This window comes from Corylus avellana, chromosome ca3 (genome assembly GCF_901000735.1).
Source record: "Corylus avellana chromosome ca3, CavTom2PMs-1.0".
NCBI lineage: Eukaryota > Viridiplantae > Streptophyta > Magnoliopsida > Fagales > Betulaceae > Corylus > Corylus avellana.
In genome coordinates this window covers 5,169,421-5,188,119 of record NC_081543.1, presented here as the reverse complement: position 1 = coordinate 5,188,119, position 18,699 = coordinate 5,169,421, and the positions used below count along the sequence as shown (strand labels likewise).

The 18,699-nt window shown below is 37.0% G+C and overlaps 3 protein-coding genes across 4 annotated transcripts; 2 read left to right on the top strand and 1 right to left on the bottom strand.

Moving 5' to 3' along the window:
• Positions 1-341: 341 nt before the first annotated feature.
• On the top strand, positions 342-7,443 carry LOC132175515 (quinolinate synthase, chloroplastic). Its single transcript, XM_059587487.1, has 7 exons — positions 342-1,399; positions 2,638-2,922; positions 3,474-3,692; positions 3,825-4,004; positions 5,003-5,494; positions 6,814-6,975; positions 7,064-7,443. Exons 1-7 carry the CDS (start codon positions 620-622, stop codon positions 7,118-7,120), a joined length of 2,175 nt encoding a protein of 724 aa, XP_059443470.1. The 5' UTR covers positions 342-619; the 3' UTR covers positions 7,121-7,443.
• Positions 7,444-8,578: 1,135 nt separating this feature from the next.
• LOC132175209 (manganese-dependent ADP-ribose/CDP-alcohol diphosphatase) lies at positions 8,579-11,575 on the top strand. Of its 2 annotated transcripts, XR_009439398.1 has the most exons (3): positions 8,579-8,745; positions 9,576-10,783; positions 11,146-11,575. XR_009439398.1 is itself a non-coding variant. In XM_059587080.1 (2 exons), the coding sequence occupies exon 2, from the start codon at positions 9,597-9,599 to the stop codon at positions 10,566-10,568; it is 972 nt and encodes a 323-aa protein (XP_059443063.1). In that variant the 5' UTR covers positions 8,579-8,745; positions 9,576-9,596; the 3' UTR covers positions 10,569-10,914. The 2 variants fall into 2 exon arrangements, 1 of the variants encoding a protein (XP_059443063.1); XM_059587080.1 differs by lacking the exon at positions 11,146-11,575 and having other exon boundaries at positions 9,576-10,914.
• Positions 11,576-11,984: 409 nt separating this feature from the next.
• LOC132175467 (high-affinity nitrate transporter 3.1-like) lies at positions 11,985-13,462 on the bottom strand. The gene is made up of 2 exons (XM_059587422.1): positions 13,026-13,462; positions 11,985-12,727 (listed from the first exon to the last, which is right to left on the bottom strand). The coding sequence occupies exons 1-2, from the start codon at positions 13,156-13,158 to the stop codon at positions 12,240-12,242; spliced, it is 621 nt and encodes a 206-aa protein (XP_059443405.1). The 5' UTR covers positions 13,159-13,462; the 3' UTR covers positions 11,985-12,239.
• Positions 13,463-18,699: the final 5,237 nt, after the last annotated feature.

Genomic DNA, 18,699 nt, shown 5'->3' with positions numbered 1-18,699 from the left:
TATAAATCGCTCACTTTCGTATTGAATTAAAGTGAATTCAAAAGTCTCTTTGATAGGCCAACAAATCAATTTAGTTATTTGAGTCAAATTCATTTAAAATATTTGACGAATTCTATTAAGTGCCACATCAATACGAATAGCAAATAAGTGTGAATAGTAAACACCGGCGATTATTATCTACCTGCATTTTCACTATGCACAAACAACAAAAATAAAAGGAAAAGTGCATAGATGGGGACCCCGTTGAATTCACAAGTGGTGCTCTTTAATGGAAAAGCGACATTGGATTTGGACCCATGAGTCATGACCATGAATGTAATCTACATCCCTCTTGGCCCTGAATCCGTTCCGTTTCATTTTCAAGCCGTCTCTCTTCTTCGCGCGTAGTTTCCTTTCCTTCTAGTTGGCTGGTTGGTAACCTTTCCGAGTCCTGCCCGCCTCTTCGGTCTTCTCCTCAGTTTTTTCCTCCTCCTCCTATTTCTTTTAAAGGCTCTGATTTCTCTGCTCTCTTCCTCCATTCACTCCACACACCTATCAGGCCATTAGCCATACACCCTCTCTCTCTCTCTGACATAAACCCAAACACAAACACGTAAAAGGCACCGACGAAAACAGAGCAATGGACTCCTCCGCAGCCATGGCCATGAGATCTTCTTCTTCTTCCTTCTTCTCTGCAAGCCAAAACCCTAATCCTAACTACAATTCTCTCTCTTTCAATTTACGCCTCCATTTCCTCAGACCCCAATCTTCCTTGTTGTTCAACAAGTCCCTCAAATGCATTCAGTCTCCACCACCGGACGCGAACCCTGTGAAACCCAATCAACCCCGAAACCCTAGCTCCCCGTTCGCATGCTCCGCCGCTACATTCTCTCCCTCGCAGACCACCCACCTCGTCTCCTCGAAGCTCCGTTCCCTCGTCTCCGAGTTCCAGTCCCTCTCCGAGCCCATCGACCGCGTCAAGCGCTTGCTCCACTACGCGACGCTTCTCCCCCCGATGGACGACGTGGCCCGGGTCGACTCCAACCGGGTTATGGGGTGCACGGCCCGTGTCTGGCTCCAGGCCCGATTGGACCAGAACGGGAAGTTACGGTTCGTCGCCGATAGCGACTCCGAGATCACGAAGGGTTTCTGCTCGTGCCTGGTTTGGGTTCTCGACGGTGCGGCCCCGGAGGAGGTGATGAAAGTGAAGACCGAGGATTTGGCGGATTTGAATGTGGGAGTGCCTGGGAGAGAGAGGTCCAGAATGAACACGTGGCACAATGTGCTGGTCACCATGCAGAAGAGGACCAGAGCGTTGGTGGCGGAGCTCGATGGGAAGGTGCCGCCTCTCGAGCCGTTCCCGTCGCTGGTGGTGACGGCGGACGGGGTAGAAGCCAAGGGGAGCTATGCTGAGGCTCAGGTTTGTGGTAATTCGTGTCTGGCTTTATTTGATTTCGGGTTTCTTTGTGTGATTGTGACGTAGAAAGTTGAATTTCGGTTGTGTTCGAAATTATTTGTGGGTTATTGATAGGAAATTGACTGATTACCAATGTTAGTTTCAAAAGGAACAGTGTTGAAAGTTTTTGAATAGGATTGGGTTGTGATGGAAATCAAGTGGAAAAAAAAAAAAAAAAAAACTTGGTTTTTGCGACTAAAGCTTGCTATTAGCGTCGTTGATCTACATAATTTCAGTTAGTTGATACTCATATATGGTCTCTTCAAGGTTTTCTAGGCAACTCTTTTATATGTATAAAATCTATATTTGGTGGATCAACAATTCTTAAAACCCGGTAACATTTTGTGATGCTGGATCATAGTTCATTTTCATAATGAAACCTTTTTTCTTTTGTCCTCTTTATTTCAGTAAGTTCATTAGAAAGTGATCAAGTTGCCTGAGCATTTGGGTATCTGTTCCATCTATGGTCAGCTTCTTAATTACATAATCTCATTTCTTCAATAGCAATTATTTGGTTTTGTGTCCCCCATGCACAGTGTTGTTGAAGTTATTTTGTTTTATCTTATTGGCTATCAAGCTGAAGTATTTGGCTCAAATCAAATTAGAGTGCAAGGATGCAAATCTGTCTGAAATGATGGGGGAAAAAGAGGACATTCTAGTTATCGCCTGCTATTGTGTGAGGATCTGATGTACTCCAAATTCAATAGGGTACACAACCAAGACTTCTTAAAGAAGCTTGTAGTGCCACCATTTAAAAGTTCCAATGTCATGCCTAGCTGAGTTCATTATTTGGTGATGCTAGACTCTTCCTTGGGATTTTAAGTAAATGGGAGAAAAAAAAAAAAAAAATAGAAAATTCATGTCATGTGACATCTGGGATTAGGAAATAAAAAAAATCTTAATTTATATAATGAATGTCATACCTGATAAGGTTACCCCTTTATATGCATTGATGCACAAAATCTCTCTCTCCCCCGCCCTTTATTTTGGTTGAGAATGCTTATATGTGCGTGCACTTGCATGGCATTCTAGTACCTTTATTGTGATGAGTAAAGTTCTTCATTTGAGCTTTATAATGCTGTGCTTGCCCTAAGAGGCAAGATTAGAATCTTAATTGCTGATAAATATTTGTTTACTTTTTGTTATATCTCATGATTCCTGGCAGTATTAAAGTTCTAAATTCCATTGTAGTTTAATTGCAGGCAAGATATTTGTTCCCCGATGAGTGTAGGGTTCAAGAACTGGTCAATGTGCTAAAGGAGAAGAAGATTGGTGTTGTTGCACATTTTTACATGGATCCTGAGGTCCAAGGCATCTTGACTGCTGCTCAGAAACATTGGCCGCACATTTATATTTCTGATTCATTGGTAATGGCAGATGCGGCTGTCAAGATGGCAAAAGCTGGATGCCAATTCATTACAGTTTTGGGTGTAGATTTTATGTCAGAAAATGTGCGTGCAATCCTTGACCAGGCTGGCTTTGGAGATGTAAGTCTTTTTCATCATTTCTTTTTATTTTACAGTTTGTCATTTTTAGATTGAAAGTAGATGTAAGGAACATATATAATTGTTATGCATCTGGTTCCAATGATCGATCAGCATCATACTTATTGACTAGCATCTGGGATCAGACTCTAGGCCATGCTTGAGTTTGAGAGGTTTTGGGGTGTGCTTGTGCATGGACAAGCCCAGGATTTTGACTACCAAAATGAGGGTTTTATTCCTGCTATATGAATTGATGGCTTAATAGTGCCTAAATCGTAAGCAAATTTGCTAATCTTTTTTTTTGATAAGAATTTTGCTAATCTTTTTTTATGGAATATTCTTCTTCTAGACCTAATCCACTGCAAATTAAGGGCTCTAACATCTCTATATTTGATGATGAGCAGTTCTAATGCCATAATGCTTTTTCCTTTTATGTTTCTACCTTTCAACTTTTGTGCTAGGATTAAATGAAGCATGTTTTATACATCATAGATTCAGTTGTATTCTTGAAGAAGCAATTCATTATAATTTTTCTCTGTGTTATTTATGTGCAGGTTGGTGTGTACAGGATGTCAAATGAACGCATTGGTTGTTCCTTGGCAGATGCAGCAGCCTCCCCTTCATATATGAATTATCTTGAGGCAGCCTCTAGGTCTCCTCCTGGTTTGCATGTCATCTACATTAATACTTCACTAGAGACAAAAGCATATGCTCATGAACTTGTGCCAACAATTACCTGTACTTCGTCAAATGTCGTGCCAACCATTCTGCAGGTCGGTAGTATTATGAGTGTCTATTCATCCACCTCCTGCATTTCTAATGCTTATACTAACGCATCAAGTATCAAGGTTCCAACCCTTGCAGGAATCTTCTTCCTTTAATGCAAGCCACTTATATTTCTGCAGGCTTTTGCTCAAGTGCCAGATTTAAATGTATGGTATGGGCCTGATTCCTATATGGGTGCAAATATTAAAGAGCTGCTCCAGCAGATGAGCAAGATGACTGATGAAGAAATAGCTGAAATACATCCAGGACACAGTAGAGACTCTATTAAATCTTTGTTACCCCGCCTGCACTATTATCAGGTAAATTGTTTTTGGGGGGAGTGAAGGTGGAATCGAGTTTATTTGCATTTATGGCAGTAAAAGTTAGAGAAAGTATACTTTGTATATTAACTTGGTGCTAACTTGTGTACTTTTTTTTTATTATTAGCTATTTTTATATTTATCCAATTAATGGCATGGTACCTAAGGTTTTTTTTTTATTTTTTTTTATTTTTTATTATCTATTTTTATAATAAAGTATTTTTAACATCCTAGTAGTGCAAATTTATCCAATTAATGGCATGGTACCTAAGGTTTTTTTTTTTTTTTTTTTTAATTATCTATTTTTATAATAAAGTATTTTTAACTTCCTAGTAGTGCAAATTTATCCAATTAATGGCATGGTAACTATATACTGTTTGTTTATTTGCCATTTCACTGTATAGAGATAGTGCAATATAGGGAACGAAATATAATAGATGCATATATTATTTGATCGGCCACCACCATGAATATTGTTAACATAGAAATTTGTTCCCAGCTGATGATATGCTTTCTGGTGATTGAGCTTGGTACATGGTAGTCTCTTTTGACTGTGTAGGTGATTGGTGGCTCAGTTTCTCTTTCCACCGAGATGTCATCCTTACTGAAATTTTTGCAAATAGAGGGCTTAGTTATTTTAGAGGAGGACAGGGAACGTTTTCTCCAACAACTTCACCCACATGAAGGAAAGCATACTGTACATAAAAAATAAATGTATAATTGCTAATAAGCACTATTGCTGGGCTCATAGTTTCAGAGCATATGATTATTGCCAGTTATGTTACTCACTTATTGGCAAAATGTTGCTTCTAATTTGCCGTCTTTCTTAATTTGCCGTACAGTTTATCACGCCTGCTACTGGTTCATTGGCTAACATTTGTAACCATAGCTAGCAAAACAACATTACATCATTTTTCTTTATTCTATCTTGCCTTTGCAGATATGGAATCTAGGACTGCTTTTTTCTTTTATATGCTGATTATATGTTCTCATATCAGGAAGGAACGTGCATTGTACATCACCTTTTTGGACATGAAGTTGTAGAGAAGATAAATGAAATGTACTGTGATGCATTCCTTACTGCTCATTTTGAGGTCCCTGGAGAAATGTTTTCTTTGGCAATGGAAGCAAAGAGAAGAGGAATGGGCGTTGTTGGTTCCACCCAAAACATACTAGATTTTATAAAACAGAGGGTTCAAGAGGCTTTAGATAGAAAGGTCAATGACCACCTCCAATTTGTATTAGGAACAGAAACCGGAATGGTGACTTCAATTGTTGCAGCCGTTCGCAATTTGTTAGGTTCTGGATCACCTTCAGGAGAAGCAAAAATCAAGGTTGAAATAGTGTTTCCTGTTTCATCAGACTCAATAACAAGAACATCAAAATCGTCAGTTAAAATGGGTGACATTATCCTACCTGTTATACCTGGAGTTGCTAGTGGAGAGGGATGTTCCATCCATGGAGGCTGTGCATCCTGTCCATACATGAAGGTGAGCATGTAATGCTTTAACTGCATAGATTTCATTGTTTCTTTCTATTATCAGATTAGAGTATCTGCTGCATGTCTCAATGTGCATGCAAGCATGTATATTGTTTGCCATTGCATTTTGGGCCGGCTGTACACAAACTACGTCTGCTCAAGCATGCACACCATAGTTTCCACATACTAGGCTATGTGGTTTACACTGATTTACATTCTCTCAGAAAGACTAAGAATACAGGCAAAATGTTCTGTGCCTAAAACAAAGAAACGCTTGGGGAAGGGCTTCAGAGTTTCTAGAATAAATGAGATTCAGAAATCTACCCTTCAGCTCTTTCTATTGCCAAAAATACAAGAATATAGGTTCAATCTTGAAATCTAATATGTCTGGGTTAGAGCTGATATCCTAGGCAAGTTTGATACATAATGGTGACTAAACTAAGTTACAAAATACTTGTTTGCAATTGGATTGTGCATCTAATTAATCTCCAAAATAAGTTATTTCAATAACTAAATGTATTGGTTTGCAGTTAAAATATGAGGTTGTAGGTAAAGTTAGGCATTAATGTCCAGAAATAAATAATGGTCTTTCTATTCTCATTCTTCCATATGAATACGAGTATTCTGTCATGCTAGTAAAAATCTTAACCAGACAATGATATGTCAAATTAGTGGGCGTGCCAAGGACCCAATCAACCTGCCCATGTCTAACTGGGTTTGGTTTCAGTTATCAAACCCTTATGATTGAATTTTGTTCTGATTTAAATGTTAAAAATTCTTTTCTTTTCTTTTCCTCCTCCATGTAAATCTGACAGGATATCCCAAATGGTTTGTGTTGTTACTCTGTATGGGTTTATGTATTATTTGGGTTTCTCTACTTAGCAGTTTTAACTTTTTTTGGGTTGGATGCTCTCATATGGTATCAGAATTTGTTTCTTTGATTGTGCTTGAGGCTCACTGTTGGTTTATGTACTAATTGGCTCACTCCCTTTAATAACTTAAGCTTTTGCGATGGAAGATCGAAGAAACTTAATAATATACGAATTATCATTTGTTTATTTGCTAAAAGACCTGGATTGGAGGATTTTGTCTAGCTTTGGGCAGTTTCATGCTTGAGTAAATATTATCCAACAAAGTCACCTAGGAAAATTGAAGGGAATTGTGCCAAACTTTTAACGTTTGCCAGATTGACCTTATATTTTACTTGAAGGCTTGTGCAGTAACAATAATGAATGAGAGATGTCTTTCTTCTAATCCTGAGCTCTAATTATTTCCAAAGTGATGCTTAAAAGTTGGGCTTCTCATCTTGTTTTTACTGTAATCTGGCAGATGAATTCTCTTAGCTCCCTTCTAAAAGTTTGCCACCAACTACCCGACGAGAAAAGTATTCTGACAGCATACGAAACTGAGAGATTTAAATTGCAAACCCCTAATGGAAAGTCGGTTGCAGATGTTGGGTGTGAACCGATTTTGCACATGAGACACTTCCAGGTACATTATCATGAAATCTTCAATCTGTTTATCATTATGCACAAGGTTCTGGGTTGGTTTTAGATTTACCTTTGCATATTTTTTGTAGGCTACGAAGCAATTGCCGGAGAAGCTTGTCCATCAGATCCATCATCCATCCATATGACAACGGGAAGTCAATGTCATCAAATTGAGGAAAGCTGGTTTACACAAGAACAAGTGCTGAGATGAGCCGTGAATGCAAGCTGGTTGACTTTCCCCTCCAGAGAAGTTTTCGCTTGGCAGAGTTTTGTTATTACAAAGATCTTAAATTGCTCAAATTTAATTGTTCACATCATAGATTAGTTTTAAGAATATAGGAAGAATGAAAATTGCAATTTTATTCGTTTTAATCCCCACTGTACAGCTGCCACAGTACAGTAAACATAATTTATCTGCTCACCTCTTTCTGGGTTTTGCCAATCAATCTCAACCCCTCATTCTTTCAAACCCACCATTCCAATTATTAGGTGAGTCCTCCTGTCTTCTCACGCAATCCAGACAATTATGTTGTGGAAGCATCAAATAATTATCTTGAGGAAGCATCAAATAATCAATAAAGTTGACTATATATGTTTAGTGAATAAATAAATCTTTTATTTTATTTTAAGAAGGCTATGTTTCGCTTGCCGACCTTTAGTGTGGGCTATCAATCATAGCGCTTATATTGTGCCACGTCTCATCCCAGCATATTGCCTCGCTGAGTTTAGAATTGTAAATTGGCAATAAAATAAAATAAAATTGGTCATTGTAGATGGCTTAAATCACAAATCACTATTTATGTTATAAAAAATAATTTATAGGTCACCAGGGTAAAACAAAATAACAGTTTACTCACTAAAAACAATTTACATGTTCTAAAGATAAATATCAGTTTAGTAAAAGTAGTAACCCAAGTTTATTCAACTTGATTTGAATGAAAACTTTGTCATAATTTATTAACTTGAATGTTGTTTTTATTTATTTTTCAATGGTTAAAAAATGTGACCGTCAAATTCTTGCAAAATGCTCACAAATCGTGACAAGAAATATGAAAATGAGAGAGGGTTACACACAAAGTAAAATTTCGGGGATAAAAGAGATTATGTTACTTTACTGTAGCAATATGACTTAAATAACTAGAGAGATGGCTGATGTGTAATCTTTGCTGGTGCCCTAAAATGATGTGAAAAATCTTAATTGTCATTTTTTAAAGCAAGAAATTAATAATAACATGTGTCTCGTTTTTATTAGGTATGACGTGACAAAGTTACGGATTTTGTTAAGGTAGTTGACGGAAATTGATTTCAATGAGTAAACTATTATTTTAGCTTACCTTGAGACCCTATAAATTATTTTTTATATCACATGGGGCAATTTGTAATTTAGGCGAACTACATAGACTTATAAATTATTTTTTATACTACATTAAGACTATTAAGTGATTTATAATTTAGGTCAACATAGACTAATTTTGCATTTATTCCTAAAATAAAATTGAATGTTGGCAATTAGGTAATTGTGTTTGGAAACAAAGAGTATTTGGGTCATTATGCCGACCCGGACCGTAACCAACTACCTCACACAGCTACCCCAACTAAAAAGATGCTGACAGAATCAAGTTCGTTTCATCTGCCCCAAAGCGCCGCCGTGTGCACTCCGTGGTGCTCGAGGACTCTGACTTTTGATACGAAGAAAAACCCAAATCTATCTCTCTCTCCTCCCTCCAACAAACGCCGAAGACAGATCGGCGTTTCAGATCGTAGACGAACCGTACGTGCTTACTGCTGTCTCTCTTCTGGTCCAACTTTTCTTTGCTACTTTCTCTCATCTGGGTCGTTGTTGCATTGTTTGGTTTGGTTATCTAAAAAGAGTGTGAGCTTTTCTTAGAACTCAAATTGTTGATGACCCATGTGCATTTTATGCTTATAATGATAGCTTAACATTTATCGTGTTCTTTGCTTGGATTTTAAGGTTGGGAAAGTATCTGTCGCTATGTTGGATAGGCTTAATTGTTTGCTTACATAAACACAAAGAAAAAACGAAAGAATGTAATCGGTGGTCGGTGGCTTTTGGTGGTAGTGAACCGGTGGTTGTGGGTAGTCTTTGGCAGCGTTTGGTTTATGGGTGAGCAGGGTTGAACGCCGACAGGTTTGTTTGGTGGTGAAAGGTGGAAATTAGGAGTGATATTGTGCTTAGAATAGTTGAAAGATCTCATTGGTAAATCAGACTGGAATGGGATGGAATAGTGGATTTACCTTTATATAATCTGGGTTAGTGAGCAAGTTAATTTTTGTCTCTTTCCAATAGAAAGTTTGTGATAAATTAATAGGAGATTTATGAAAGCAGTTCATAACAATGTAGTAAATTTTTTGTTAGCATTTCTTAGCTTGATATGCGATAGTGGTGGATTCCTTCCATTTTATAAGCTTTTCGGATTAATTGGATATTCTTTCTTTTTTGAAATTTTTATATGTTTTTATTAGGTTTGTCATAGTTTCCAAGCTGGGTTTATTAGCATGCTAATTATCAATTTTTCAAACCAATGTGCAAGCCATTACCATCTCATTTGCTAATAGCAATCTGTTCGCTTTGTTTGATAGGTTTCAAGTGCTAGCTGCACCATGGGCTCTTCAAATGGATTATCAAATGCACAAGAGAAGCCACCTCTCTTTTCTTTTGGGGTTATCTCTGACGTTCAGTATGCTGATATTCCTGACGGTCGCTCATTTATTGGGGTTCCTCGATATTATCGGCATAGTATTCTTGTGTTGCAGAGGGCAGTGCAGAACTGGAACCACCACCAGAAGCTTAAATTCACGATAAATTTTGGGGACATTGTTGATGGGTTTTGCCCCAAGGACCAATCTCTAGATTCTGTGAAGAAAGTTATTAATGAATTCGACAAATTCAATGGCCCTGTCTATCACATGATTGGTAATCACTGCCTCTACAATCTTCCCCGCAGCAAATTACTTCCCTTACTGAAGATTCCAAGTGTTGATGATCATGCCTATTTTGAGTTTTCACCAACTCCAGAGTACAGATTCGTTGTTCTGGATGGCTATGATATCAGTGCCATTGGCTGGCCTCAAGATCATCCAAACATGTTAGAAGCCTTAAATTTTCTCCGTGAAAAGAACCCAAATTCTGAAAAGAACAGTCCTTCGGGACTAGTGGGCCTTGAGAGAAGGTTCCTTATGTTCAATGGAGGAGTTGGGAAACAACAATTGGAATGGTTAGATGGTGTACTTCAGGAAGCATCGAAGCTAAATCAGAAAGTAGTGGTCTGTTGCCATATTCCTCTAGATCCTGGTGCATCGTCAAAAGAAGCACTTCTTTGGAATTACAATGAAGTAATGGATGTTATACACAGATATGATTGTGTAAAGGTTTGCCTAGCTGGGCATGATCACAGAGGTGGGCACTCAATTGACTCCCATGGAGTGCACCACAGAGTCCTTGAAGCTGCCCTAGAATGCCCTCCAGGAACAGATTCATTTGGGTATGTGAATGTTTATGATGACAGGTTATCACTTATTGGTACTGATAGAATGCAAAGCACTGACATTTGTTTCAACCCTCAAGCAGACTGATGAGAAAATAACAGCGTTAAAGAACCCTATTAATCATTTGTTAATAATGATGTGTAGAGTGTACATTACCTCCAAAGAACCATATATGTAGAGACATTGAAAGGGTTCAAGATTTCACTGCATTCCTTACAATATTTGGGACAGTCAGCAAGTACTTGTTGCTCCAGTTCTTTCTTCTGCTGTAGCATCAGCTTTCTGCTAGATCTACTTCAATTGTAAGTTCATTTGTACTCATATGTAATACTTGTGCTGTTATCTTGATCAATCGTACATCTGGAACACCAGACATGAATATTGCTTTTCAGCAATTCTAAATAAATTTCATGCTCGACGTGCTATTATAACATTGAATATCGGTAGGCTGTGGCAAGTTGGTGAGCACATTGTAGCTTAAGCAAAGGTAACAAGTAACTTCAGAGCTTTCTTTACGTTCAATTAGTTAGTTATTCCTGGAGTACCAGAAATAAACTTGCCATAGTTTGCCCCTTGAGGACTTTTTTGCTGAAGTTCCCCTATGCTTGAAGTGGTAGAGATGTATTCTATTACCTAATTGACTTCCTCTTTCGCATATAATAAGTGAAAGTGATGTTGGACGACACAGCCCTGCCTTTGGTACACGCAGAAGGCACCGTTCGAGCAGTGGTGTTGTGTAGAGCAACAGTGTCGACACAATGAGCTCCGCTCGAGCGGAGCAAGACAGTGTGCAGACTTGAGCATCACACGAGGGGGCTTGAGCAGAGAAGCCCAGACTCCGCCGTTTCAGCAGCTAGTTCCCAAAATGAAAGGATTGAGACAAGATTTCGACTTGGTTTTCCATCCAAACTTTGCTCCAATTTCAGTATGATTAGTTTCCTAGTTCCTTGTTGATTGAGAAAGATGATTAAAAATCCAATATTCGCCTACTAATTATGGCATAGCATCCACTATCAAGTTGCAGATGATCATGCCATGCACATTTTGTTATTTACTAATGCAACAGATCGAGTAATTAATGGGTCGATTTGCTGGTGGTGGGTTATCTTCTTGAGATGTTTTCTTCTTAATTTTCTTCTTTCTAGATAGAAAAAACATAAGAAGAATAAGGTTCGAGGAAACCTGAACCTTCAATTTGTAATGAAAGAAGACAACTACTTAGCTTTATTCATAGCCTTCCAGCTCATGCTAAACAACTTCTTCTTAGAATCTAACAAGAAATTTGATCCTCTTAATTCTTTAATCCAGCGAACTTATTTGATTCAACCATAACAAACTCTTAATGTTACTCAATTAGTACTAATTGAAACAGATTAACGTTATGCCTACAACTCTTTTACAATTTGCTAATGCATGTCAATATCAATATATTGATTAAGACTATGTTAGACATTGAAAAAGATTTTAGTACCCTTCAATTATATGTTACATATATCAGCAAGCTGTAAAAAAGTTATAAGTTTATCAATATTTCATCCAAATAAGCAAGACATAACATATTCTAGCCACTACTTTGATCATGTTGGCCAAACATGTCCATATGATAATGTTTCAACTACCAATTATTACAAACCCTAGATAAAGCCTTCCCCAAACCCACACCCCATAGTTCCATTTAGGAAAACAAATACGACACCGTACAAACTACTGCTATAATTTGACTACGGGCCAGGGCCAAAGCACATTTCTCTTTCAATTCTACTGAGACCGTTTTGCCCTTCTCTTCTCAGCAACAAAGAACCCAAGCAAGGACACAACCGAGAAAGCGCTGAAGCAAACCGCGGCAATATCGAGCGACACGTGGCGTCCAGTGATTGACTGGACCTCGAACAAGTTGGTGGTCTTGTGGGCGTCAGTCGTTTGACCATAACCCACCTCAACATTCTCAGAGTTGTAAGCATAGGCGCGTACGAAGTACGTGGCAGAGGGCACGTCACGCTCCACGGTCAACTCGAAGCTCTGGACCGTTTTGTTCGACGCATCGTAGGGTTTAGCAACGATCTGGAACTGGCAGGTCTTGTCCTTGCCTATGTTGTCCACCGTCTTCCTCCACGTGCGGTCGACCTGGCTGATGGGCGCGTAGCAAAACTTCACTTTTATGGTCTTGTAGGCAGAGTCAGTCCCAGCTGGTAGGCTCTGGTTCACACCCCATGTTACAGTAATTTTATCTTCACCACCAACCAGAACTGCAAATTTGATCAATAAAATTTAATTCTACATCTACAGAGAAAGAGTTTTTGTTTTTCAAAACTTTATCTGAAGAAATTCTGGATTCTAATGAGTTTGGAAATTTTCTGAGAAAATCTTTTCTTATCATGAATGAAAGTTGCATAATTTAGAAAACCCAGATGGAAAATTTGCAGGCTCTGTTTGTTGAATAATATTCTGGGAAAATCTTCATGTGGGTATCCGAGTTTTCAGCCAAAAATTAGCTACTTTTATTAAAGAAGCAAAAATCTTTTGAGAAACAGAGGGATGTGGTACCTTGTCCTTGACTGGGTGAAGCGGTGACTACAAGGGTTCTTGGCAGAGAAGAGAAGAGAACAATTCCATAACAAGTTCCTGCCAAGCAACAGAAGAGAAGAAGTGAAGCCAAGAGAAACCCACGTTCTGCCATTAACAACACTTGCCTCTGAATTCTCTCCAACAATCAATCTGCGAAAGCGAAAGCAAAGAATCTGATGTACCTGATGATACTTTGGATTTCCTTTTATACTAAAAGAAGAACAACAATTTTTTGTTTTCTTTCTTTTTAAAATAAGCAGAAAAATTCAAAGGCCCAAAGAATTTGCTGGCTACTGCCTACTGGGAGAAGAAATGACCCTTGAGCATGTCCAAGGGCCAGGGTTGTGGTTTGTGAAGGTGTGTTTGACATAGTAACAAGAGAAGGATTTGAGATCGGGATGCGTTTGTTTGTTATTTTCTGCATTGACTTTGTTTTATTTTATTTTATATATATTTCAAATGCTTGGAAATTTTGATGGATCAGTAAAAGGTATGCATGATATCCATAGTTTCATTCCTCGTTTCTCCACATACTTTTTGAGTTTTGGTTTGTCTCCTTGTGTCATGGAAAGGGCACACAACGAGACACAGAAACTGGGATGATCTTTCTCAACAATCCAGTTAAGGAAAAGGCTGAAAAGCCACCGTAGCATAACGTTTGAGAATTTATACCTAATATATATATATATAGAGAGAGAGAGAGAGAGAGAGAATTTTAAAAACTAAAACAATAATTCTTGAATTTATGGTAGGATGGTAGGATTATCTAACACTCTCAAACTGCACAAGGAAAGACAAATTAGTTCTAAATTTATTGTTCTTAATAGTAAAAATAATTCTTGAAATCAAATAAAAAATTTAGAGCAAGTGATTGATTGAGTTTTTAGTAACTATCTTGAATAGAGAAATAGAAAGAAAAGAAATAGAAACTTACAAAGAGAGGAATTTATAATTGAATACAGTATTTTGGAACTTTTCATTTTCGTTGCATTTAAATTTTTTTTTTTTTTTTTTTTTTCAATTTTGAATGTTGGACTTGTGTAGCATAATTTTTATATTTTGAACGTTAGGAATAAACTCATATTAATATTCATGAATTGGAGGCTTTATTAAATTGGGGGTCTTAGGTGGCCGCCTGATTTGCCTAATGGTGGAGTCGGCCTTGCTTACAAGTAAAATACGACTTTGGCGGAGTAATGACATTAAATCATTTGCCTCTTGCAATCGTTGTCAGTCATCATGTAATGCTACGTGCCTGCTAGTAGGTTAAAAGTGTTGTCTAATTCTTTGCCAAATATATTGAGACAATTGCGGTGGGATGGCAGAGCAATTATCCCGTGCAACGCATCCCTCTTTTGTTTCCTGAACAACTAATTGGCTAATTCATTTGACCTAGTGGGATGATCATATCCTCGATCATGTACCCTTTTTTCACTTCTTTGAAATATGATTTGTCCAATGCAAATTGATAAAATATTTTTATGTTTATGAAATTACTACTTTACCTTTCCTACACTGTTTCTGACCGGGAAGTAAGGTAAGAACATTGGGGCTGCTAGCATTGCAGAAAAATTGACCAGATCAGAAAAACTTTCTCAAAGTCAATTTTCCAATATGCCAAACAAAGGGAAACCAAAATCTTCACAAGAAATTTCAAAAGAAGACAACTCATAACATAAACTAAAAACCTCCGACATCCAACAAAATCCAAAACACATTGAAAACAAGAACACCTGCACAACAACTTCACATACAAACTCTAACCAAATTTACAACCAAGCAAGAGCTCAGACAAACCAGAACATCTCAGGAACATAAAATTCGATCTTGCCACAGCCCATTATAGGTTTTGTAATCACAAGAGAACCCATCAAGACATTAACTCAACCAACTGAAAATGCCCCAAAATTAACACCCATTCGGTAAATCTTAAAAGTATTTTTGTCTTATTTCTCAATAAGACAAAAATACCCCTATAAGTTTAAAAAATAAAAAATACTAATAATTTTTTTTTTTAAAAGGACAAAAAAATTTTAATTAAAAAATGATTTTTTTTTTTTTTTAAACGATTAGAGGCCTTGGTTGAGATTCAAGCTAGATTATCTAAAGTTGGTTTGGGTCCTTGTGATAAACCAGTTTGTGATGCTTCAAGGAAAATAGTTTATGTTTGCTCAGACACTCGGGAGGTCCTTAGGGAGAAGAATGAGGAGGTTATGTGGTGTAAATTGGTTTGGTTCCCTCTTGCTATTTCTAAGCAGGCTTTTATCCTATAGCTTGCTATGAAGAATAGGCTCATCACAGGGGAAATATTGTTGAAATAGGGTTATCAAGGTAATGTCCAGTGCAAATTTTGTCATCACCAATTGGAAAATCGTGCTCACTTGTTTTTTGCGTGCAGCTTTAGTTACAAAATTTGGAGATTTTGTATGATGAGGTGTACAGTTGAAAATATTTATGTGAAATGGGATGACATAATTGTGCAACAAGGATGCAGTACTTGGGTTCACAAATCTCTCAAGTGTTTGCTCTGCTGCCTGGTTATGGGATCAGTTGTCTAGAATCTTTGGTGCACTAGGAATGAGCTCATTCATGCTGGTGAGCCTTGTACAGAGGAGCAGCTTTTGAAGAAGATTGTATGAAAAGTAAGAACTTGAATTGCTGGGAAAGGAAAATTTCCTAGAACAAGGGAGAACATTATCCTGTGTTCTTTGTGGAACTTACCTGCAGAACTTCTTATATAGTTGCTCGGTTGCAAGTGTTCTTGTTTTTCTGGTTTTGCTAGTTTATGTTTTTGGTCTTTTGTAAAGGCTTGTAATGGGGGTTTTGTGGAACTTACCTGCACAATTACTTGTTTAGTTGCTGGGTTGTAGGTGTTCTTGTTTTTGGTGTTTCTGTTTTGGCCTTTTGTAAAGGCTTGTAATGGGGTTTGAGCTGTTGTTTGGTTAGTTTGTGCTTAATGAAATTTTTTATTCATATAAAAAAAAATAAAAAAATAAAAAAAAATCCGGTTAACGGTTATTTTTTAACCGAGTGTCCGATTAACGGCATTATTTTCAAGCAATTAGCCAGTTACTAGTTGGTAATCGGTAATCGGTTAGTGGCTAATTATAACCGGTTGGTGGCCGATTGTAATCGGCTGAATTTATATATACCCCTAACCAAAAGCTGAACAATATTTTCAAGAAAATGGTCCTAATTTGAATGTAATTAAGTTATAAATATTGTATACGTTGATTATAGATAGAAACTAGACCCAAAGATTTAATTGGGCAAATTTACCAAAAATTCATGTGTTATTATATAGTATTAGAGCTATTCAAACAATTTAATTTAAAATAATAATTAGGATTTTAAAAATGTCTCCATGTGCAGTTACCTTAAAAAATTGAGAAATGCTACACATTCCAAATTTTCTTCCCAAAAGTTAGTTTCCAAATGATGTATCATCATCCCATGAGTTGATGACATACTTCATAAAATAATAAATATCATGAGATGGTGACACATCATTTGGAAATTAAGTTTTAAGAATAAAATTTAGAATATGTAGCACTTCTCTAAAAAATATAAGGGATCCTAATCAATATTTTTGGATATTTTGACGCTTCTCAACTTTGCTTTACTTTCTTGCCCTTTTAAGATTACACTGCTACGGCATTGAAGCAAGATCAGTTTTGCGTTACTAGTTCGTCATTTTTTATTTTTTTTTCAGAAAAAAGGGCACCACCAAGGTGCTGGGCATCTTGAGCATTTTAAAAGTCACAAATTTCACAGGTTCTAATTATTGGACTATTGATAAAGTATTAATTAAATGATTTTTTTATTACCTAATTAAGTTTTTTTTTGAAAGAATTGTGATTTAATATGGCACCACTAAATATTATGTGTTGGACATCACTAGATTCACTACTGATTGAGGCCTTAAGTTGTTCTTCGTTTTCGATTTAGCTTAAGCTTCAGCTCCACACATGAAGAAGAGTATAAAAGTATTAATAAAATGATTAAATTTTTATTACTATTTATCAGCTTAAGCTATTGAGATAAATTGTGATTTAATACCCCTTGAACAAAAAAAAAAAAAAAACTTGAAAACAAATTGAAATAAGTGATGATTTGGATACAATTTTCTGAATTTAATTTACTGGCTGTCATTGAAATGATTGCATTGAATAACAAAATGAACAATCAAATAAAATAATTGTAATAACATTCAAGTCTGATTATTCCATTGAGCGTGTATTATTAAGATAAGCCCTTTCTTTTCTTTTCTTCTCCTTCTTTTTTTTTTTTTTTTTTTTTAATATGTACACGTAAGGAGGAGGAGGAGAATTCAACCAAGAGAGCTCCGTTTCATGAGACGTAGTCCAGCCGATGGAAAGGGAAAAACCCGACCTTTATTGGAAAGAAAAACTTGAAGGAAAAAAAGCACCATGCACTAATGTCCGTGAACTTCATGGCATTTGTCCATACAAACTTCTTCGGTGATATAGCATGTTATTTTTTTTGACCGGGAAAACAACTTGTTGCAAATGGCAACACCAACAAACCTCTCCACCGTCACAATTTCCTTGTTGGCAAAGTGCAATATTTATTTTCTTGCTCGTAGATATATCAGCTGTCTCAGCTAAATCGACATCATGATTACCATTGTTGCCTGTTAATGTCATTTTGAGCAAATTAAAACAACAGTGTTACAGTCAGAGACGAACATCTGAGAAAAACGATGTAAATTGAAGCAGTAATTAGAGATACTTACATTCATGAAGTGCTAAGAGAGTGACCAAAACAATGCAGAAAAGAACCAAGCGAGCGGTGGCCATAGGATGTTTGTTAATTTGTCTGTGTGAAAATACGACAGGTAGAATGTATGTTTTTATGTACAAGTTTTAAGGATAACGCAACCCTTAGATGATCAAATTAATCTGTTTTTAGCTATCTTAATATCTATCTTAGAAGATCGGGATTTAGGGCCCTCTACGACATGGGCCATGGGGGATTGGGGGTGGCTTAGGGCCACCCACTCCCAACCAGGGATGGACTATGGAGGAAGGGGGACTGGCATTGGTAAAAAAAAAACAAAAAACAAAAACTTTTTAAGGTGAAAAAAAAAAACAAAAAAGTTAAGGTAAAAAAAAAAAAAGCTAAGGTAAAAAAAAATTATAAGATATTGGCCCGAGCAACAAATTTTTTTGACCATTGGCCCCTACCCATAATAATTTATGGTTCCATCCCTGCGCCCAACCCCACCGCTTGGTGGCCGGCAATGGGTTATTGTTATTTTTTATTTTTTAAAAGATTTGACTATTTAATAAAAGAATTTTAGCATAATTTCTATATTTTGAACGTTAGGAATAAATTCTTATTAATATTCATGAATTTGAAGCCTTATTGAATTGGGAGCCTTAGGCAGCCTCCTGATCTGCCTAATGGTGGAGTCGACTTTGCTTGCAAGTAAGATACGACTCTGACAAAGTAATGGCATTAAATCATTTGCCTTTTGCAATTTTTGTCAGTCATCATACAATGCTACGTGCTTGTTGGTAGGTTAAAAGCGTTGTATAATTATTTGCCAAATATATCGAGACAGTTGCGGCGGAGTGGCAAAACAGTTATCATGTGCAATCTGTTGCCATTTTGTTTCCTGAACAACTAA